We start from the raw sequence: 23,327 nt of genomic DNA, 5'->3' as shown, positions 1-23,327 counted from the left end.
CCATAAGTGGCCTGAACAGACCAGAATGCAGTGGGGGAAATACTCCATTTTGAGTAAAAGGTGCTGCTGAAATCATAGATAAAGCCACATGTCCACAAACTATGGTTGGATGTCTGGCTGTATACATGTGCCCACAGGTCCTAATTTCCTGGAAATTACTGTGACATAGTCACTCTACCTCTCTGGGGGTTCTCAAAATGTACTCTGGGAAACCATGACGGTAGGGAAACGCTAACTGGAGCTGAGGGAGACGAGGCACGGGCATTGAAAATGGGTGCACTGGAGTAGATAAAATCATTTCCTTAAAGGCTCTTATAGCATGTTTAAAATTAGAATCAAATCACAACCAAACAGTCCTGATGAAATGACTAAATAAATCAAGTGTGATGACGGTTCTGCATTTCAAAAGACAACATGAAGCCTGAGTTACAAATTCACTAAACCGACATGTGAGAAAATAAATGTGTGAGTAGTGGAACCTTTAACATTAGATCATAAAAATAAATGCATCAAACCAAGAGATCAGATCACTGTTGATGCATCCCTCCCTTGCTCCCTTAGTCCTCAGCTCCCCCCCATGCCAAGCTCCAAACCAACACCGTCCACCATTCCCCAGATGCGCATTAATAAACTGCATTAATGGCCAGACAATATATATCACTGGTCAGCACCTGATTTTCTTCATTCTTGTCTTGATATTAAATTATGGCTGTAATAAAGAAGAGCTGCAGACGCTTGTGTTGAGCTTTTTTCACCCTTCTTTTCCACCCGAAGAGTGACAGTTCCAACGATGCCAGAGATGAGAGCCTGGGCTGAGAATGAGAGCTGTGACAGCACTGATATTACCAGTAACTGTTGCCTCCTATTTTCTAAACTATCACCTGCGATTTCTTCTCCTGCTTTTTATGGATGGTTGTGTAATGTTTGCTGATTGCAGTGTATTGCACCTTTATAATGAAATAATAGAAAAAGAAACTGTTGTCACTCACCAGCTATTCAGGACCATATGTATACATGCTTTACCTCTCCTCTCCAACACCTTTGCAACACAGCACAAAGCTGGTGCTGTTAGTGATATAATATCTGTACTAAAGTTAAATAAATAGATGTATTCAGTACAGTCACCAGGTACCTCAATACTTTTTAGTTGAGCTCAAGCATGGCCTGGGTAAAGTTTAACAACACAGCACCACTCCTACTTGGATACTGAATGTGGGCGTAACTGGACAGAGGCAAAAGTCTACTGTGATCACGTAGCGCTGCATTCTATATATCCCATTTGTGCTCATTTTTGCTTGAAACCTCCTCTCAGAAAAGTACCACTGGAGGTAGTTTAGTAGCATTTTTTTTTCTCTGTTCATGTTTGAAAATTTGAAGCAGCAACAAACACCAGACAGACAGAGAAACAGGTTGAGACATGGTACAGCATAGCAGCTAAAGAGCCAGATATTTCCCTCAGGAGTTGATAGAGAACGAAAATAAACACAGCTAAAAGAGAGTGAATATTGGACTTTTTGGCACCATAGTGGTCAAAAACATGACTCCAAATGACATAATAGTGCTTCATAATTGCTGGATATACACTCACCAGCCACTTCATTAGGTATACCTGTACAATTGTGTGCAATTCAGTGCAACGCATCTGCCTTAACATCTGTGTTTATGAAGCTCAAAATGTTTCCGTTTTTGGCGAAATTGTCATAAATGTATAAAATTAATGATATGTTTATTACTGTGTTCATAGCTAAAGGTGGTGTTGTACTGGACTACATTATATTAAGAGGTGCTCCTAATATTCTGACCCTCTCATGTCGCTGGGGAGGACAAAAATACAGAAACTGTACTGCCACATGAGCCAGTTATTACAAATCCATATGATTTAAATGCATTTTTTGCTCTAACATTTTGCCTTTGCTTTAGTTATGGTAGTCATGTACACAATAGGATCTGTTCTAGTGAAAATAATACCCCAGTGTGCAGTGCACACACATATGTCAGGATACCTTGTATGGAGCCATAGAATATCTCCTATATAAAGGGCACAAGTTTGCAATTACAGCCTATATTCTGCTTTTTGAATTCTGTTTCAAACATTTTATTCTACACACTTGGGGTGACATACTTGTTGAGTGGATTTCAGGTCAGATGGTTACAGCAATTTATAATGAACTCTTGCAGATGCACCAGTTTTAGCCATCCTGCTGCACTGTGATTCTACTCCCAGCTGGGACAGCATGAGAGAATCTGCTGTTTTAATGACAGCAGATTCTGGTTTTAGGTTTGTTTCTATACTGACTCCTTATACGTGATTTCTATGCAACCATCTCTTATCAGCTCAGGTGTTGACAAAGGGGTGCAATTATTGACTCAGACATCACCATTACAAATAGATCCCTGGGCCATCACCTGGGGACAGCTCTGTTCTTGCAGTCACACTCAGCCGACTGGGAAGAAGGTGTTTGACTCAAAAAATGGCTCTGCTGAGAAATAGATTGCTCAGCTTGCTTGAGATTAGTGTGGTGCAGGTTCTGAAGAATCAACAGAACATGAAGAGAGCTTTATATGGCTGATGTGCCTTAGAATTAGTGTCCATGAGCACCAAAGCGAAGTCTGAATCCCCAGATGTCCTTTGGTGATTCATTTACTGTAACTTTGCAATGGCTGATTAAACTGTCTCTGCCTTCATTTTAATAAAGCATGACAGGATGAAGGTTTGACAGTGAAACCTAGTTTATTTTGATTTTGCAGTGCACCCTTTACAGATACTAGGTGCGCCAAGGTGAACTGGCATAACTCAGTTTAGGTGGTAATCATTCTCAGCTGCAACACCAACACCGCATTTTACATGTAGGTTTCAAATTGTGGTTGCAGATAAATATGTATGTGCACAAATTGATTGGCACACACATCCTTTTTATATTGACTTTTAATTTATGGAAGACACAATAGAGAAAGAAAGGAAGGAGGGTAGAGAGAAGACAATGAAGGCAGAAGAAACAGAGGGGGATTTGTGCAAAATTGAGGTGTGCAAATTGTTCCTGTAATATTTATTATATTGTGGCAAACAAAAAGTAGCTTCAGCATCATTTACTGAATCTTTATGCTATTGCTGTAACCCTCAACATGTGGGTATCATGCATGCACATATTAAAGGCAGAATATGATTTAGGTTCTGTGAATATGTTTCCACCACATCCACCTACACTTTGCATACAGAGCACAAAAGTATATGCACATAGTGTTGAAAGGGACTTATCCACTCAGAAAGCAAAACCTGTTCAGGAAGATAGACATTTACTACATCACACTATACATATGATGTATTAGATCTATCTACAAACATGCAAATCACAAATGAATGCACAGCTAAGGGGGTGGATGTAAAGAGAGCGAGCCCACGAACTCTATGAGAGCTCTTCTGAGATCGCTCTAGCCTGCTGTGGGTGTTTTGTCTTTCCCACAAGGGATGCTCGTTGTTTTGCGGAGGCAGGTTCAGCTCTAGGATTAATGAAAAGCTCCATCTTAGTCATGAAAAGAGCATTTTCACAATCTATTTAACATCATGCATACCGAAGGCTCACATTAGGCACTGTTGACTTATGCTTGCCTACAGCAGTATTTTTGATGCATTCATTGCCACTGCTGTGATCTTCTGTGGGAAGGCTGCCCCCCTCCAGCCGTGCCCATTGAGTTTCTTGCATTTCTCATGTTCACTGTCAGAAAACTCATTCTTCGGTGCTGAGTATGGCGCACAACTGGAAGTCTCAGGGAGTTATTGAAGAAATGAGAGTAATAAAGCTTCCCAGGACTTTACTGTTCTTTTTGGATAATGTCATTTTTCCGTCTGGCAAAGGATGATTGTCCAGAGAAACAGAGGATTCAGTGGGTCTGAGCATGGTATTAACCAATTTAGTCAAGCTTTTATAGGTCAAATACAGCACTGTGTGAGCTAACTGTGAGTGGTACCAGGTCATAGGATTGTAATGCAGGTTGTTTCTATCTCAGTGGCCAGGCTGACCCCAAAGAGACTAAAGTGGTGTAATAGGCTGCAGTGGAAAAGCTTGCAGAAGTGCATTCCGTGAGTGTTGGATGTTATTTCAGTGGTTGCTTCTGGTGAATTATTTAGTGCAAATGCTTGTAATTACACAGTGACTACTGTGAGGGTGGTGAGGTTGTGGTGTGTCTAGATCATTGCAGGGATCACAGGACTACGTGATGAACTCAGAGGCATTCCAGGAACTGCTGCACACTCCTGCTCGCCTCTTCCCCGCCACCCTCCCTTCCTTTAGCTCTGTCAGCGATTTCTCTCCTGTGAGTGGCTGGCGTCAGGCCGGCCCTCTCAGAGCTTTTAAAAGGCTGTTAAAGGTCCTTGTGAGACATGGCCCCTGTCCCTCCACTGCCACCCACACCCTCTATCCAGCCCACACACAAAACCCTCTAAGTAATCACAGCTTCTCAGGATGTCAGTTAGCATTATGGTAACCCTCCTTATGTCTGCAATCAGGGCTCAGCCATGCAGGGAACTGGGGCAAAGCAAAAGCATTCACTCATGTAGCAGGCAAGGGAGAGACTGGTCACCTCTGCCACGCTGACCTCTGAGGGCCTTTTGAGGGTTCATGATGTAATGACCTGGGCAATGAATGATCGTGAAAGTAATGTTCTGATTCATCTGTTGGTGTAATGAGTGAATGGGTAGCACATCACAACAAAATGGAGCTTAGGACGCAAATAAAAGACAAATATTGTTCAATTCACTTTTTAATGGGAAGAAAACTGGAGGGCCCATTATGTGGCCCTGCTTTCCTGTCCGGGTTGATTTGTCTGTCAAGGTAAAATGGTGGGATTGCAAATTCAGCTTGACAGCAGGAGCTCCCCTTAGGGTGGCTAAGTGGCGTGAACCTGTCGTAGGCACACACTGTTGCTGACAAGCTGATGATGAACACCTTTCATTAAAAGGCAGAAGCTGGGCTGTTCCTCTCAGCGAGCATGTTCCAATCTTAATGCCAATGAAGGAAAACTGGGGCTGGAATCAAAAGCCTTTGGGCCCAAACTCTCTATAGAATTTTATATGCCAAGTACTCCTGAATGTCCCTATGATGCACAGTTAAAAATTCATGCAGTAGGACTTACCTTTGGAGGAACAGAAGGAGGTGTGGTGCAGCTTAGATTCGAGTCCTCCCATAAAAATCATCTGAATCATGTCACACGCTGTCAACATTGTAGTAAACATATAATATGTGAATTCTTATTGCTTAAAGCTACACCTGGCAGCAACGACGACTCCAAAGTGACAGGTAACTATTTCAGTACCCGATCACTACTATTAAAGTTCACTACACAGAAATCAAGGCTGGAGAACTCATTAAACTGCACACAGCAATACTGGCAAGTCTGAGATTGACTTAAAGAGACAAGACAGGCAAAAGCTCATAGCTGGCAAAAGCAACATTGCTGAGTCCAGTTTTCTGTGGCCAGAGCACTTGCTTGCTCCTAGATTTAGATTTGTCATTTCCGTGGGTGACTAGCACCAGAATTTAATTTAGTAAACACAATTAGTCATTGCAGTCACATTGTATTGGCCTGTGTGTGGTTTGCAGGATGATACAACAAATGTGTTTTAATGAAAATTTTACCTGCTGTAGCCTCAAAGTGTAATGTGGAGCCCTGATTATGGATAAATGCTGCATGTCACTGCTGAAATATTGGCTGCTCTTGCAATTACACTGTCACACTGCTGAGAATTTTTGACAGATCTTCAGTATCTGTCAGGGAGTTTAGGAGTCATACTGTGTGGCATAAAAGCAAACTCCATGCCTGAATTCTGTCACAATGGCACTTCATAGCAAAAATGATGAAGCATAAAGTTCCCATCATACAACACTAAGAATGAATGTCACTTTTGGCTTTTTGCCATTAGGGGTTGCCATAGTTGTTAACATTTGGCACGTGTTTTGCGCCGGATGCCCTTCCTGACCCAACCCTGACTCGAACCCGGGCCGCTGCACCCTAACCACTAGTCTGTCAGGGAACCCCAACACACAACATTAAGAATAATCATTGTAATAAAAGCATGAATGCCATTACAGGTATTTGTGCTATAATAAACACAATTACAGTGTTCTGTGTGATTAAAAAGACTGAAACCTACATTTCCATTTGTTATTCAGTTGAACATAAAGGAAAGATGTGGAGCACTAGACCCATTATAGTCCACTAGCAACATGTAAATTATGACATTAGCACAATAAAATAGTTAGGCTGTCTCAATAAACACTAGTATCTCAAGTACTCTGCCTACTAGAGTATGACTATAAATGAGACAGCTCCAACACCTACAATCTGTGCACAAGTCATCAAACCCTGACATTAGAACAAGTTACTACCATCGCCATGACAACTTCTGTAGGATTGCAGATATCCAGTCACTGGGACTTACTTTTTCTTTTGCTTGCCACAGGTTTCATTATCTGAAACATATCAAATTTTAAACTTCAGACCTTAAAAAATGTTCAGGCTCAGCTGTCACTGGCTCATGTGGCTCCACATTATTCCTTTCTAACATTAGAGAACACTATCGCAGTGACCACACGATGTTCAGTTTTGTCCTGCTGGATTATTTTACAAGCTTGGAAGGTACATTGTGTAAGAGGTCAAGAAGAAGAAAAAATCTGATGGACCTGATTTAATTTTATTTTTAGAAAATTTAAGAACATAATAGAACAGCTTGAAATGACCAGATTAACATATTCGTTTTGTGTAATGAAACCCTTAATATTCCAAATGTTAGAACTAATAGGTAAGTGAAAGGACCCCATAATTTTTATGTAGTTTCAAAAACTGTGCCCTTTTAAAATAAATTTAAAAAGCCATGGTTGTCAAATAAAAACAACACATCTTCATTTAGTTTTTTTCAGTGAATACTGTCTTTACTGTACATTATCAGTTGAATGTCTATTTGAGGTTGTCGTGTTCATTCATTGTGTTCATTTTAAACTGACGAACAACCTATATCTGTGACAACATTTACATCCTGTTGCCCTCTTATAGTTGTTGGCTGTTATGATGGTACAGCAGTTCCGGGGTCATAAATAATATGCACTATACATGCAAATGGAAAATGCATTTGTAATGCAATAAAGAAAACAAAGTGAGTAGGGCAGGACTTGAGTATATTGTGCTGTTGTTAGTATGATGAGGCTCTTAGTGAGAGAAAGCATAGGTGCAGGAACTTACTGTATGTTCTCAGCTTTTACTGCTATTCAAAGAGCTTATTTAAGACATGATATAGTCTTAATGGTACAGTAAGTTTGATCAATTTCTCCTTCAGTTGTAATGCTATGCAAACTGAGTTACAGATATTTTCTAAATTATACTCAAAGCCACTAACTTGTACTTGGCATTATTTGGAATATTAGTAAGAATTATTATTGTTTTACATTGTTATTATTGTTGTACATGTAAAGGCAAAAAAAATGTATCCTATTTCTAGCCATGATAGCAATGTGGCCAATGGCAATGGTTGTTGGTCTCTCAGTCGATCCATCACTTTGGTCCAGACTTCAACTACTGGATAGAATGCAAGGACATTACAAAAATCTACTCTCACTGGTACCACAAGGTTACAAACATTTCTTTTGAAGCATCTTAAGAACTGTATTTCACCGTGAGGCTGAAAAAAGTATTTCCCCCCATACTTTTTTACCTGCTGTGCTGATTATATTCTTATTGGCCTCATCAGTGCTTTGTGTTTAGTGCTAACTAGCAACGGCTAGCATGCTAAATGTAATGATGAACATGGTAAACATTATACCTGCTCAGCATTTTAACTTTGTCACTGTGAGCATGTCAGCATGTTGGCATTAGCATTTAGCTTAAAGCACCTATGTGTTAAGTAGTTTGCACCCTCATAGAGCCTCGAGCATAATTATACAAAGTAAGTTAAATTATAATATAAACAGTATTGTCTGCAATCATGTCAGTTAGTGAACTGTGGCTCCAGGGAGGCAGAGTGCTCTATTATCATGGTATAGTGACAACTGGAAAATTTCTTTATTAGTAACCCAGTTTCTCAGAGTTATATCTAGGTTTATAAAGTCAGACAGTCATTCAATATGAGGATTGTAAAAATAAATAAATATTAGAGAATTGACACTGGTTTTAAATATCTATTATTACATTCAGGTTTTTTTTTAAAACAATCTGTGTGTGTGTGTGTGGGGGTGTTAAAACCATTTTCAGTCATAAAAATAAATGTACCACAATGGGCCTATATAGTGTACTATAGCCTATAGCAGACTATTAAGCCTGTTGGGCTATTCTATAGAATAATTATGAACTTTAATAAAACACTTTCAGAACTTAAACTAAACTGCTGCATTTGCAGGAATATTTATTCCATTTTTTTTTTATTTTCACTCTCAGGCCTTGTCCTTTCCTCATGTGGACCTATGGACATACTGTATAGGGGCTGTGGTCATAGATGACAAAACAAAACATGCAAGAAGTAAATCCCTCTTAGCAATGCTTGGCCCTCCCAGCCCCCCCCCCAGCAAACTGCACACTGATTACAGGTGTTAAACTGGATATAAGGTTTTTCTAATGGAGTTCTTAAACTGACTGTGTTTGCATGTATCTAAAAATTAACAAAAATACTTTGCAGGCATCATCACTTTATGCTGGAAAGCAATTTCAAGTTTTTATAGAACACATTACACCTGCTCATGAATTTATGCATATCTCATCTGCCACACTTTGTTGCATTGCATAAGAAGCACTTTTCATATTCACAAGCATCATTGTTTTGCATGTGGATGCAGGGCTGGAGCTGATGTGTTTGTATAGCTAAACATTTACACTCTTCATTGTAAATTGGATGGTGGTTCAATAAATGGTGCTAACTATTTAATATCAAATAGATTTCCAGGCACAGCCATTTCCATTACCTTAGATACTGACGAAATTGTGTCATCTTCCAAATGGATTTCTGAATGTATCTTTGTTAGATATAATGGCTATGAATGTGGAAAGAAAAGTAATCATGAAATGGTTTCTAACTTTGCCTCAGTTAATTAGTACCTAATTAAGTGGTCAGTGGAGATGTCCACACACTGCTGTGAGATGAGACTGTGAGCACCATCAGAACAATGCCCATTAACCAAAACTGTTTAAATTGAAAGGAGGAACTGTTTCATGGGGGTAGTTTAAAGGCTGCACGATGTAAAACAAATCAATATCACAAATTAGCAAATTCCTACAATACTTTAGTCAACAACAATATACAGTATTGATAAGTAAATGGTGAACTGTGGTCAGGCTAGTCTATTTAGTTGCACACAACAAGAACATAAAGTAAGTCTTAATCAGAAACACTGTCATGTTGTTTTTTTTAAACAAGTGATTTCTGTACAGCAAATGACTTGTTATTTGCCACTGGGAGGAAAAAAAAATCTCATTAGCAGTCAGGCTTCACATTCTATAAAATTGTCAGTGACATCCTTCTCTGCTGCCCCTGAAGACTTGTTACAGCGTTCGGGGCAGCTTGTGAAGGCATGGCAGTGTTAACTGATGTTTGAATTGTGACATGAATGCAGACAGAGAGACAGTATTATTTTCTGGAAGAGACATCTTTCTGCTCTAACAATGCCTCTTTTTTTCCATTTAGATAATCTCATTTGAGATTGCATTGTTGTGCTGTCTTCCAAAGTGTCACATAACAATTACACACTTGTAAAGCCCTGAGATAGGCTGAGGAGTTCAGATAAGTGTGCATTACTCTCACTTGTAGGCTGCAACGTTGAAAATGTTTGATATTTGGTTTTTTTGTTTACACCTTTCTCTCTCCTAAAATATGCAGCTCAGGTTGGCCTCCTGCTGTCTAATGTTTCAGGCTCTACCCACAGTCACAACGGCATAAGTATAGTTTTTAGCAGGGTTTAAGGTTGACAACCTTAATGTCCTTACGCTGGTGCAATTTTGGACTGTCCCAGAAGAAAATTTACAATCCTAAGAGAAACAGGGTGAAATCTTTGGTTGCTGCTCCACAGCTGTGGTCCTGGATCATACTGTGAGATGTTCTGTTGGTCAATTTGAAGTTTGAGCAACCAAAGATTCAAAGAGAATGACAATGTTAGAAATTTAAGATCAAAGTTTTACAATATGAATGTCTCTATGACCCACTGCTACAATCCAGTCGATCAGAATATGGCATGAAATTACACAGAACACATCAGTCAACAACTGCCACAGCTATGTAAATAGCCTACCACATTGTTGTATTTATTTCAATTTGTACATTCTGACACAAATTGCAACCAAGATTTTATTAGGCTGAGCTCAAACTGTGTGACATGCAAATAGCCTGTAAGAGCACTGTCACTGCACAATGCACAGGGGTCTTTGACCAAAAATAGTTCATGCCCATTCAAGCAAAATGATCCTCTTATCCAGTCACCTGTCTTTACAGAGCAAATAATAATAGCCTTACATTTAGTGGTCTACACTAAAGGTCTGTGCAGTGCTGTGTGAGTTTTTACACTGTTCTCACTTACAGGACTGTCTGCTGCAACTCCCACTTTGCTTAACCCATTTTTACTATACGTCAGTGAAGCTTCTGTCACATTTTACCATAGGTCCTTACTGAGGAAAACTGTTGAAGATTCCCTTTGTTGTTTCTATATAATAAAGACATCAGCTATGACTTAGACACTGTTGCCAGTTACTATTTTTCTGTGCACATGTGGTGAGCTAAAACAGAACAGAAGGCTATTCAGCCTACACCCTGACCATGCATTACACAAGTGCCTATACCCACCTGTGGCTTTAGAAAAAGACCTTGTGCTTGCCAACATCTGCTGCAGGTCTAAAAGGACTTGAGTGTGTTTGTCTTTGATCCATACAAGAGTCTGAAGGATAATAAGAGCTGTGGTCTTGAAAAACACAATGAAATCCACATCCAGTGGTGGAAAGTAACTAAGTACATTTACTCAATTACTGTACTTAAGTACAATTTTGAGATATCTGTGCTTGAGTATTTTCATTTTCTGTTACCTCATACTTTGACTTCACTACATTTTATAGGCAAATATTGTACTTTTTACAGCAATTCAAATTAAATGCGTATAAGCCAGTTAAAACTCCCTCTTTACCAGCTGCAACATTAAATGTGATGTATACAAGAATGCATCAGTAATTATAATACAATACTATGATATACAGGAATGTGAAATATGCCGTTCTGCATAATGAGTACTTTTACTTTTAGTACTTTAAGTATGTTTTGATACTAATACTTTTGTACTTTTACCTAAGTAGCATTTTCAATTACTTGTATAGTAACAGAGTATTTTTACACTGCTGTATTCCTACTTTTACTTAAGTTAAGGATCTGAGTACTTCTTCCACCACTGTCCACATTCTCAATGAAAAACAGTTACTAAAGAAATGGTGCATCCTGAAGGTGTCTTAAAGGTAACTTTATTGGTTTAGGAACAGGTGTTCACAGTCACTGAGCTGGCAGGATAATTTAATCAATTATGCATAGAAAAGATTCTCTGCATACACGATAAAGTGAAGCGTCTGTGTAGAGCCTATAAATCTAGCATCTGCTGTAGCAAGAGAATGCTCTGTCCTACACAGAAAAACAAACATTTTTACTGAAGTCAACACAAAGGGTCATCTGATTTAAAAATTAAGAGCAAAGGAATAAAGGACTGGTCAGTAGAGGGTCAGTAGGATTGTGGTGATACATTCAAAGTTAAAAAAACATTGTCCTGGGATGGAGGGTGAGTGTGTATGGGCTGCTCTTGGTACACATGTATTGAAATGCTCTAGATGCCCCATAGAGGGCTTTTGAATTCTGTTAGGTTGGTGAAGACAACACATATTGCCTGAATAACAAATGCAAACAAACAAATAAAACAAGAAATGTACAGTAAGCGAATTTAAACTTAAATTACAAACAACAAAAACTGTTGTCTGGTGATGAACTTTGTTTTTTTTTTTTTTGTACGTTTGGAATTTAACCACAATTAAGTTAATACCAGTCCTCTAAACAAAATATCAATAATTAATTGTTCGTGTAGGATGATATGGTTGCTTCGTTGTTTTTCCTGAAAATGTGTCACTTTTTATTTATTTATTTGTTTTTGTAACTCTGGATATTTTCCAACAACAATTCCAAAAATTTTAGCTTCTCCGATCCTTAAGGGGTCAAAAGTAAGGATAACTTGTGGATGATTAGCTTCCGGAGTGTGCACGCCCGTCTGCGCTTTCAAGTGCCAGTTAACTTGTGTGTGGTGTTTACTTTGCGCCCTCTACGTTGGTTTGCCAAACCGCTAATCATGGTAATAATAGGTGTATTTTGGGCACCTGCTGCATAGTTCTGCTATTCTTGTTTCTCCCCTTTGGTTTTCTCGCTTGCAAATCCCAGTGCTTCGCTTGGTTGTGGAAATTGTGCACGAGAACTGATATTTTGCGCGGATAATTTCTTCGTATGTTGACATTTGACCCGATTCTGACGCCACATCCTTGGATTTTACGCCAGAAAAGATGAAGAAGCAGAGTTGGAACTTACTGAATGGGCTCCGTGTGCGGCCCACGTGCCCGTGTGTTGCTTGTGTGAGTATTACGCATCTTTTGTAGTCCCCATAGTTTAGGCTCTGAATCCAAAATGCGTAAAAATGAGTTGCATTCGCAGTGTAATATTTACTAGTCTGTTGTTGTGGTCTATCAACACGTCAACACCGAAAACAGAGACGGATTTAAATCTAGCCAGGTGTTCACAGGTACATTTAAACGACAATCATCAGCCATTGAATCTGTTTTCTGACCAACGCATTGCAGTGAAATGGTGTTAGATAATCAGGTTAATGTCACAACGCTATTTATTTTATTTTCAGCCTTTATCCCATTTATGACAACAAACAATAACAATGGCAATTTCACAGAGGTTTGCGCCTTTTTGTGGCCGTTCACTGCGTCTCTGTGGTTGTTTAGTGGCTTTCGGTGGGTTTTGTAACGTCTGTTTGTGGTCATTTTACATGTCTTTGTAGTTTTTGTTTATTTAACGTCTTTCAGTGATCTTTTTCTGTCTTGTCATCTTTGCATAACTGCCTTTAGGGTTATTTATGACTCTCTGTGGTCGTTATGTGTCTCACAGTTGTGGTCTTGTGTCATTGATGTGGCCATTTTACATCTCTGTGAGTCTTTTGGTTCTGCTTGTGGTTGTTTTCTTTCTCTTTCTGACTACCAGCCTGAAATGTTACTTTACTTTACACACAGGCTCCTGCCCATGGGACCCCTGATCCTTTGTGAACCACTGGGCCTGTGCCAACAATCCTTCAGTGTTTGTGGAGCTTGTATTGTTTAATTGTGCAGTTCCTTTGAATGGCTAGATTTGTTTTCCATTACATTTAGGTGTGCTGAAGTTGCCAGTAGTTGCCGTGTACAGACCCAGGAATCAAACTGATGGTCTTGTAGGACTGGATAAATTAGTGGTCACCTGTCTACTGTGTGGTTTGCGTTTAAGCACCACTGTATATGGGATATTACATTTGGTTTACTGTACGGGGAACACCTATTGAGAAGAATGGACAGAGCTTCTGAAAGTTGACCTCAATCATTTTTGCCGACATATCATTTTTTGCTGTGTTACAGGAAATCAGTTTAGTAAAAGTCTGTTGTTTTGTTGTTTTTATCGTAGTTTGTTTATTCCTTTCTAAAGGACATGTTGACTTTGTTTCTTAGCTTGTCCCCTGTTGTCCCTCTCTCTCTCTCTCTAGTGTGTTCCCAAATACTCTAAAGTATTTGGTGCAAACATTTGCATCTTCACACGGTCAAACCATTGTAAATCTTTATATGTCTGTATTTTCTCTCAGATACATTTGAATACAAAAGTTCCTTTCTTTGGCTGTGGTGGAGGTTATGGCAAAGTTGTACTCAAAAGGGGGATCTTCTGGTGCTGGATTTATTCCCTGGAGTCCCGAGGTTGTATGCATTTTATATTAGCTGCAGCTGATTTATAATGTACGTACAGGTTTGTGAAGCTGATACAAGTGACGTCTCTGGTCGGAGCAGACTTTACACTGTCGTGTATTTCTCTGTTTTTGCACCAGATTTGAGGCCAGATTGAGACTCAGTCCTCAGCCGCAGCTTTCACTCATGCGCTTGATGTTTTGTGAGTGTACACTGTGCCATTCTCATTATCTGGAAGAATTTGCCATGCACAGATAAACTATACTTCCAAACTCCTTGCTCTTGCTGATACGCCCTAGTTTTCTATATGTTGCAGCTTCAAGTGACTCGGTTGAAAATAGGTCTTTCAGGGGAGCAGGTTTGATAAGACAAATTCCTTAATCCTGACAGGCAGGCAGGTCGGGCTACACAGATACAGTAAATCAATCAATGTGTCTGACAAGTAGCAGGCTTATGTATTGACTGTGACCCCCCCCCACCAAAACCCCAATGGACATTTCCTTGGGCATGCTACACGGTGATGGCTTGTGACTAAGCTGTTACAGTTTGTATAAAAAAATTTTTTTCAAAGTTGAATTTGACCACTAGATGAAGTATGCCAGGCATCATTACCAGGCAAGGCTTGGAGTCAACAGGAGTCTGGAGATGGTTCACCTCATGCCATCTTTTCGCTGGACCATTAACCAGGCTCATGGAGCCAGTGAGTGAGAGAGCAGGCTGCAGTGACACAGGCCTTGACAGACAAGGATGTTTGGATGTATTTTAACCTGTGGATTCAAGTTTCAAGCCTGTGAATTCAATCCAGACCCCAAGGTGTGCATGTGATGTTAGGTAGGAATTGAAGGCTGGTAGCGGTTATGAATACCAAATAGGGCTGGTTTTTTTTTAAACATCTTAAGCAAGTGCATAGGAGACTCTGTGAATAAAGGATAAGATTTATCAGAGATTAAGAGTGGGAACTGAGGAATGCGGGGGTGTGTATTTCATTGTTAGAGCAAGATGATAGTCATTGAGTCAGTCAGTCAGCGGACGGGAAGTCAACAATCTTTAATATGCTCTTCTGACTCCCCAATGGTTTCCCCTTATAGCATCTTCATCCTTTTTAAGCAGTATGATATTTCTCCCTTTGCTCTTCCAGGGCAGGAGAATCAGGACTCATTCTCACATTTCAGTCCATTTATTGTCTGCTAGATGCAGCTCAGTGATCTTAGCCCTCCATTAAGCTTGCACAGAAAAGCATCCAGTGTAAGTAAACAAAAATTTTAGGGATGGCCCATTTCTTTCATTTCAGATGACTTAGGGTATCTTCAAAACAACACATTATATTGACTGTGTTAAAAAAGCACCGCTCAGTCCTTCCGATAATGAGCCTTGTTTGCATGTCCTAAAATTTGTGTTGCTGGCACAGAAATGGAGCGGCTCTCTGGTGTTGTTGTCGTCAAGTTGATATTTCGAGAGATAAATTGCACCCGTGTTTCCTCAGGGTTTTCAGAGGGGAATCAGACGACCACAGTCAGCTATTGCATAATATCATGTCTTAGCAAGCTTTACCACATTTCTCAGGGTTCTAAATTAATCACAACTGCCAGCTACATTTAGCTGTTTCTGTAATTAATGTTTCCCAGACTTAAAATATTCAAGCACCCCACTCCCATGTCATTATATTTACAAGATATATCAGGCATCAGGGGAAAGAGACGGGGATCGTTTAAGTCAGTTTCTATGTGAAATGCTTTCCCCATTGCATTAATGTGCAAAATCCATACATCGTACTCAACACGACCCTGCTGATTTGAATAAATGGTTATTAACCACTTTATTTCATTATTTTTGAGGAATTCATGGTTAATCTGTTTTTCTGGTAGTATTATTTGTTCATCAAAATATATTGGCTGCATTTTGATTGTCACTTATCAGTCAAGAAAACATTCTCTGTTTCCAGTTGCTGCTTTTTTTATTTTTTTATTTTTTACATTTTCTAAAGTCATGTAGACTATTGATTGATCACAATAAAGTGAAATGTGGCTTACAGAAAGCGCAACACAACTAGTAAATTCATTGCAGAACCTAGGAATAATTAGCTGTCTTCCGTATTGAAAAGTTCTTTAAATGTTAATTAAAAGCAGAGATGGTTCTGAGGAGTGAGCTGTAGAAATCTGATAAACTTCATTCTGATGTGCTGACTGTTATTTGCAGGAGAAATGCTTATTTGCTGTTCATTTCCCTCCAGAATGTAAAGATTATACTGAGTAAAAGATAGATAAGGGGTTACAGTGGAAATTGATTTTGTTGTATCCTGGCTTTTCAGCAGCATGTACACCTGGTTAAGTTGTGTAAAACGTGCTTAAGGTCTTATGGAATAAATGAGCTATGTGGGCACATTGAATCAATGTCATAATTAGAGCTAAACGGGTGGTCAGCTAATATAATTGTATTTAGAACTGTAGTTATTTGGTTCACTTTATTACAGTGTGCTCTGCTTTGGAGGTAGTTTCCTCTTTGCTAATTGTTTACTCTGACAACTGTGATCACAAAGTATTACTGCAAAGTATTCATAAATGGAGGGAAACACTGCTGAGCTGGTACACGTCCTGGCTGAGGTGCTGCAGCTTAAAAACCACTTAAAACATAAGAGAGAAGGAACCAGCCTGCATGAATCTGACTGAGCGAATGCCTTGTTCTCTTGGAAGTATAAAACAAACAGGTATCAAAATTGCTCTTTTTTTTTTTCTTTTTCTCCAATGCATAGCATGACAGCTGGCAATAAAGACTTCCTGTAGTGATGCATTGAGGTGTATGAAGGCCTGAAGATGTACTCTGTCAAAATTCTGCACATGCTTTAGTAGCAAACCAGCAGCGGTGACATGTTTTATTCTTTTTGATAAACTTTTTTTTTAACAAAAATATTAAACCATGTGAAATTGTCTACATTTGGATAATGATCCTTGCATTGATCAACCTGAATTGTTGACTAATTGATCAGTCGGCTGATTATTAAAGTAAAAATTTCAGTTAACCTTTTTTTTTTTTCTTCCTCCATCGTAAAAATGTGTCCCCTTGTTTTTGTTTTGTATTGTAAGCAGAATATTTTCAGGTTTTGGACTGTTGGGTGGACAAAATAAGACATTTTGTGCCTTTGCAGTAAATGATGGTTACTTTGATCAAGTAAATAAAACTAATTGATAATAAAGATAATGCTTCTTACTTCCCTTAATAATTTAATATTTATAGCTGATGTCAGTGTAGATTGGTACAGACTTGCAGTATAATGCTGCACAATATGATGCGGAAGTGGCAACAACACAGCACAGCTGCTTGTAAAACAGAAAATCAACAGAATTGTTGAGGCAGTTGCTGATGGGCTGAAGTGCTGAGAGCAGATCAGTGATGGACGAGTTTTACATTAGTGTATTGCACAGTTCTCTGGTTTTGCTGCTCAGGAATTAAGGTATTATCCCCTGACAACTTCCAATTGTGGACAAAAGGCAACATTGCAAGTTTGATCCATCTTATTGATGCGTCCTTTTAAGGGTCATTTTTTTTCTTTTACTAGAAACATAGTGGCAGCCTCTTCTAAGCTCTCCAGTCCTCATGTGGAGCTTAGTTTTTCTCCATTCATTTTCCTCAGAGCAGCCTTCCTCTACCTTACTATCGATCTGCTGTGTAGCATCAATGTGCTGCAGTGTCAATTAGAGAGCTCCTCCTGCCCATCTGTGAGAGGAGAGCTAGAGCATCTCTAAAAGCATTCCTGATTGGCTTTGCTGTGCAGCAGCTGGTCAGGAAGATGAAGAGGGGAATAATCTGCTGAAAATAAATGTACATTTGTTTCAGATATATTCTTGTTTGTAATTATAATGTTCCTTCTGAAATACTGATTGCACCGTAAAATGCAATGATTTGAGGTTTTTTTTTGAGCTGGTCTCCACAGTAGATTCGTCAGCTTCAGGAGAACACATCCTTATTCCACCCCCCCGGTGCCTTTTTAAGGGTAGGTGGGTTGAAGAGAGTGGGAGGGAGGGAATAGAGAAACTTTGTGACATTGCTGTTTGTACACAATGACTTTCCGGTTTATGTTCTGTAAAAGACAGACTGCCTCCATCCCTCCTTCAGATATTAACAGGTTGTTGGCAACATTTCCTAAATATCAAAATTGTTTTTACACTTAAAAACAAGCATTAGTAACAGATGTGCTGGTGAAGCGAGACGAAGTACAATCTAAAATGACACTGTCTGCTGTGCACGTTAAAAATCTGTTCTATTTGATCATTTTTTAGTCAGAAACACATTTAGTTGACTCTTCTGTTATGCTTATTTTAATCTTTAATGCATACAAGTAAACACAGGAAGTCTTTAACTTGTTTAAATTACATGATTACAAAGAAGCAGGTTTTGTCCTCAGCAGAATTAAGGTGTTTCTGTAGATTCGCTGCTGCTCCTGCAGCTCACAAGGCCGTGCAACAACACAGTTATTTGCCGGAAGGTTACTGCATGGCCTTTTTGAAATTAATGCATAGTGTATTCTCAAATATGCTTTTGCACCTGAGGAAAGGTTGGTCTCCTGATATGAATCTCCAGTAATTCCTGCAGCTGTCTTTGACATTTTGTAGCTGGTAAGCATTTCTGTTGGCGTTTCTCAAGTCTCTGTAATACATGTTTATTGAGGTATGTCATTATGCGCTGATTTATAAATGCACACATTTTCTCTTCTCATTAAAGGACCCTGCAACTTGTTTTCTTTGAGTGCTGTGTTCAATGCATTGATTTGAAAGCAAACCAAAACTGAGGTAGTTTTGTGTGCAGGGCTTGAAAGTTGTAATATGAGCCACCGCACTGAATCTGTGTTACATACAATATATTACAGCTGAGTTTTGGAAATACAATACACAGATAATGAGCACTCTGACTTCACTGACTATGCGAATACTTTTAATTCAGTTTCTACATCGTTACGTCATGTTGAATATAGCAGGTTCTGCCCTGAACCTGGTGCTTAAAATGGGATTCACAGGTTTCAACAAGGTGATGCACTCAAAGGATGTAGTCAGACCACCCAGCTTTATTCTGTAAGCTTTCAGCTTACAGAATAAATGATCTGCATCTGGTTGAAGTGGAAATGCTGTAAGATAATCTGTAACAAGAGAAAACGGGCAGATTAACATTATAATGCTTGATGTAATCTTGTTCGGTGTAAGATCTTTTCCTCGGTTGTTTACAAGATACTGCGTCATACTGTCTGGCTCTTTTTCATGAGCCGTCTCCCCACCAGCTTTTGTATGAACATGAAATTTGGTGAAATCTATTTTGCAGAGCTGTTTCCTATTTGAACTCTTCAGTGTTTACAGTTGATTTTTTTTATTTTTTATTTTGACTATCCAAAGCACAATGTGTTGGTGGCAGCAGCAGCAGCTCTTACCGCTTTCGCCTCAGTGTTTGCCCTTATGTTAGGTATGCTACTACATAGTTTGTTTTTGGCTGTGGAGGTTAAGGTGAGTTGGCTGGCTTTCAAGTTGTCATCTGGTCTGCAGGAGTTAAAGTGGACCTGCAGTGAATCAACTCTGAAAAATTACTTCTCACTCAGTAGGAGATAGTTGGGTGTATTCAAAGGACCTTGTCACTTCCAATATGCTCTCAATGAATCTCAGCCGATGCTGATCCAAGGCTTCGGCCCACTCTGCTGGGAAACCAATGTCTGCAGCCCCCATTCTGTGACTGTGTGCAATAAGATTGTTCCTTCAGAGCTTATTACAGCTCCGAGAATGAACGGGGTGTAGATACATATACATTTGGACATGGTGGCTTGTAGAGGCATATTTTCTATCTGGCATATGTGTCAGAGGAAGGAAAAACAGAGAAATGAGGGGGTGATAATGTTAGTGTCTAGATGTGCATCACAGTATGGAGCTAAGAATCCCTGAATTCTGCTTTAAATCAGCATTATGTACCTGATGAGCTTGTTTACAACACTTAAGTTTGTAGAATCTGCACCACATAACCCTTGTAGCAGTGAGACAATCATCAAAACCACATCAAAACAGGTCTAGGTACAACTTTCATCATAGAGCTGAACAGAAGGATTTAGGCTTCATGTTACCAGTGTATTATTTATGTCCCTTCATAGGCAAAATTACAGGCGCCAGTGATCCCGATGATATTTCAGTCATTTTTTGCTATGCTAATGGCTGCGTAGCATCAGGGGTCAGGTTTCTTAGTGCAGTGCTTTCTTAAGGTGGATATTTTTCATCGTGTCCACTTTGGATCTAAAAGCTGCTTTCTGTAATATCATAATTACAGTTTCAAACACATTTTTCAGCTCTTATCCCCATTGTTTTGTTGCTTTATTTTATTTTATTTTTTAAATATCCTGCATTGCTTTGACTGCTTAAGAGACTCTGAGACCCTCATATGAATTTCATTATGATGCATGTCATTGATTTTGCCTGTAGTAAGCAGAAATACCCAGGTAATTCTGGAGCAGTCACACAGAGAGTAACTTATTCAGTCGTTTTGAGCTTCTGTTTGAACTCTTAATAATTTGACAGGCTTTGAAGATAATGTGGCAGCATTACTTTTTTCAGGAAAATAAATTTTGGTAACACTTTATTTCACAGGTTTGTAAACTGCAGTTTATTTCCAGATAAATTTCTAAGACGTTTCCTGGAAGGAACCACATAATTTGGTCATAATTTTAGGTAAAATTAGACAGTGATCAGCTGGCACTTCTTGTTATTTCTACATGCTAACACAAACTTCAAGCTTTGATTCAGCGAACAGAAGTTAAGCTACACATGCAAAGTGTACACAACTCAGTGGACTCACTTAAAAAAAAATCTCAGGACTTTGTGTCTATTTTTCTGTAATTAGTACCAAACCACATGGCTTTTTCAGGAAACATTTAAGAAAGTATTAGTAAATAGTGGAGCTGTAAAATAAAGCATTACCTAATTTTTTTTTTATTAACAAAACAGACCCACACCCATGTAGCTCCATCTGCCAATTCTGGGAGCACTGTCTTATGTTAACGGAACCATCAATACGTTCTCACTTTGTTAGTTTGATGGAAAGTCTACAATAAATCCGGGAAGCCTAATAGCTTAATAATGCTACAGTATTGTGATAGAGGCTGAGTGCATTTGCTGACAAGGTTGGTAGGTGAAAATGAAGCACGCGGGAGCTGACTCTCAGCCTGGCCAACCTTGAGAGTCCATGTAAACCTTTTGAATTCAAAGTGGTAGATGTAGGAAGACTGTATAAGGGACAGAAATTAGTTTGAAAGCAGAACTGTCTCTTTATTTCACATAATGCTGCAGTAAAAAGGTTAAGCAAAAAGGTATTGAAAAGCACATACCAATACAAATCTCTTTGCCTTTTTCTGTTTTCTCTGTGCACTGCCTCACTTCTTTTCTCTTTTTCATCTTTTAGGAATTCACTCTGAAGCCTGGGGACCTAAGCAGGCCTGAGGGTTCTGACATATACCAAATCCCTGCCCAGGGGAACAGGGGAGATTAAAAACTTCAGATTGAGGAGGAGAGGAAAAACACATAGAGAGAAAGGGAGCGAGAGACAAAGAAAAAAGCTTATCGTTCACCTTTGTTCTTCCTAATGCCCCAAGTGAAGGATCTCCACAGGCACGTCTGTGAATAACAGCAGACACGAGAGCAGCTGCCCATCACTGTGGTCAGATGATGGAATAAAGGAGTGAAAGAGGAGAAGAGAACAGGATTACATTCTGTGAAAAAGCCAAGCTGATATTCTACACTAATTGAATGCCTGGGAGACAGGAAAGACATGAGAGGAAGCCTTTTCTGTGCCAGCTGCTTCAAGAGGTATTGCAATTAACCCTCTGGCCATCATAAAATAATACCTGGCTGCTGTTGTTTTCTGATTACTGGGGTTTGGTTGTGCTGTGTAGATGTGTGCTCAGGCCGTGGTCATGCTTCATTCCCCGGTGTGTAGACCGGATCGGACCGGCTGTCAACGAAACAGCCTGATTCTACCTCTGCTGCTGCTGCTGCTGCTTCTCCACAGCTCCCTCAAGGCCACTCAGGCTGGCAAGCCCAAAGGGCCAGGCCACACACATTTGAACTCCATCCGCATTGATGGGGATATCTCCTTAGGTGGGCTCTTCCCAGTACACGCCAGGGGCCACGATGGCAAGCCATGTGGGGAGCTGAAGAAGGAGAAGGGCATACACAGACTGGAGGCCATGCTCTTTGCTCTTGACCGCATCAATAATGACAATAATCTGCTGCCTAACATTACACTGGGTGCACGTATCCTGGACACCTGTTCCAGGGACACTCACGCCTTAGAGCAGTCACTCACCTTCGTTCAGGCTCTGATCGAGAAGGACGGGACAGACGTCAAGTGTCTGGGTGGCGGAGCGCCCATCATCACCAAACCTGAGAGGGTGGTGGGCGTCATTGGAGCTTCCTCCAGCTCTGTATCCATCATGGTGGCCAACATACTGCGCTTGTTTAAGGTAAGATATCAGCATGGTTATTTTGTTTGGTTTTATTGTCCTGCAAAGAACAGGAGCTGTGCTTGCAGTTGCACACCGTAATCTGAATCAGTTTATGTTTTTTGCTTGTTTTTATTGATCTCTTATATTTAATCTCTTATATACTGTATTTACCTGAATAATTCCCTGCACCGGCTAAAAAATGCTGAACACAGTGAGTGAACAATATATGTTTGACATCTGCTGCCACACTATGGACTGTTTCATAACTTTACAGAGGAGATCCCTTGGTAAATCTCATCGCTCTGACTATTGCCCTGAAGGCGTTGGTTGCTAAGCAGTGAGAGGTTTTGCTGTCATAATACAGAAGTGATCAGGAGCTTACTATTTGATTTCCTTTTTACCCCATAGTCTTTTTTACCAGTCTGTCTACGTCTGCTTACACTATGGAAAAAATATCTTCTCTTCATGGACATTTGATGAATTATTTAACACACTTTGATTTTCTATCCAACCAGCCATGACAAGTGTAACAGCTCTTTCTACTTTCCTGAAGGTGTGATTGTGATTTTACTGCTTAGCTCACTGCAAATGATGCATCTTTGATTGACTTTAGAAAGAATTACATTATATAACGTACTATCTTGTGTTTGAATTTATTTTATGGGTAATTACGCATTTTAGCACAAATACTACTCGAATCACTTTCACTTGGGCTGTTGAGCTAGTGGCTTATTTAAATTCTGCAATAATTGGAGTGAGGGATTCTTCATCCGAAAATACTCAGGCTTCAAAACCAGGCTGAATGAGAATTCTGACTTCAGAGTTTTCCTCCACCTTGATCGCACATGAAAATGCATGTCTAATCCAAACAATATTCCCAATTTACTTTCTTAAA

General features: G+C 39.5%; 1 protein-coding gene across 5 annotated transcripts in view; it reads left to right on the top strand.

The window, feature by feature from the left end:
- The window catches only part of LOC109969434 (metabotropic glutamate receptor 4-like), a 181,772-nt gene that overhangs the window by 15,404 nt on the left and 143,041 nt on the right, over positions 1–23,327 (top strand). For 3 of the 5 annotated variants that reach the window (XM_020616360.1, XM_020616681.1, XM_020616604.1), the window contains exons 1-3: positions 12,260–12,615; positions 21,391–21,794; positions 21,881–22,450. In XM_020616360.1, the coding sequence (XP_020472016.1) occupies positions 21,735–21,794; positions 21,881–22,450 (630 nt within the window). In that variant the 5' untranslated portion in view covers positions 12,260–12,615; positions 21,391–21,734. Of the gene's footprint in view, positions 1–12,259; positions 12,616–21,390; positions 21,795–21,880; positions 22,451–23,327 lie in introns of those variants that run through there. The other 2 variants (XM_020616515.1, XM_020616440.1) reach the window with 1 other exon arrangement.

This window comes from Monopterus albus, unplaced genomic scaffold (genome assembly GCF_001952655.1).
Source record: "Monopterus albus unplaced genomic scaffold, M_albus_1.0 scaffold1.1, whole genome shotgun sequence".
In the NCBI taxonomy this organism is placed as follows: domain Eukaryota; kingdom Metazoa; phylum Chordata; class Actinopteri; order Synbranchiformes; family Synbranchidae; genus Monopterus; species Monopterus albus.
Note: the sequence above shows the minus strand (reverse complement) of the source record. Positions and strands in the feature narration are given on the sequence as shown.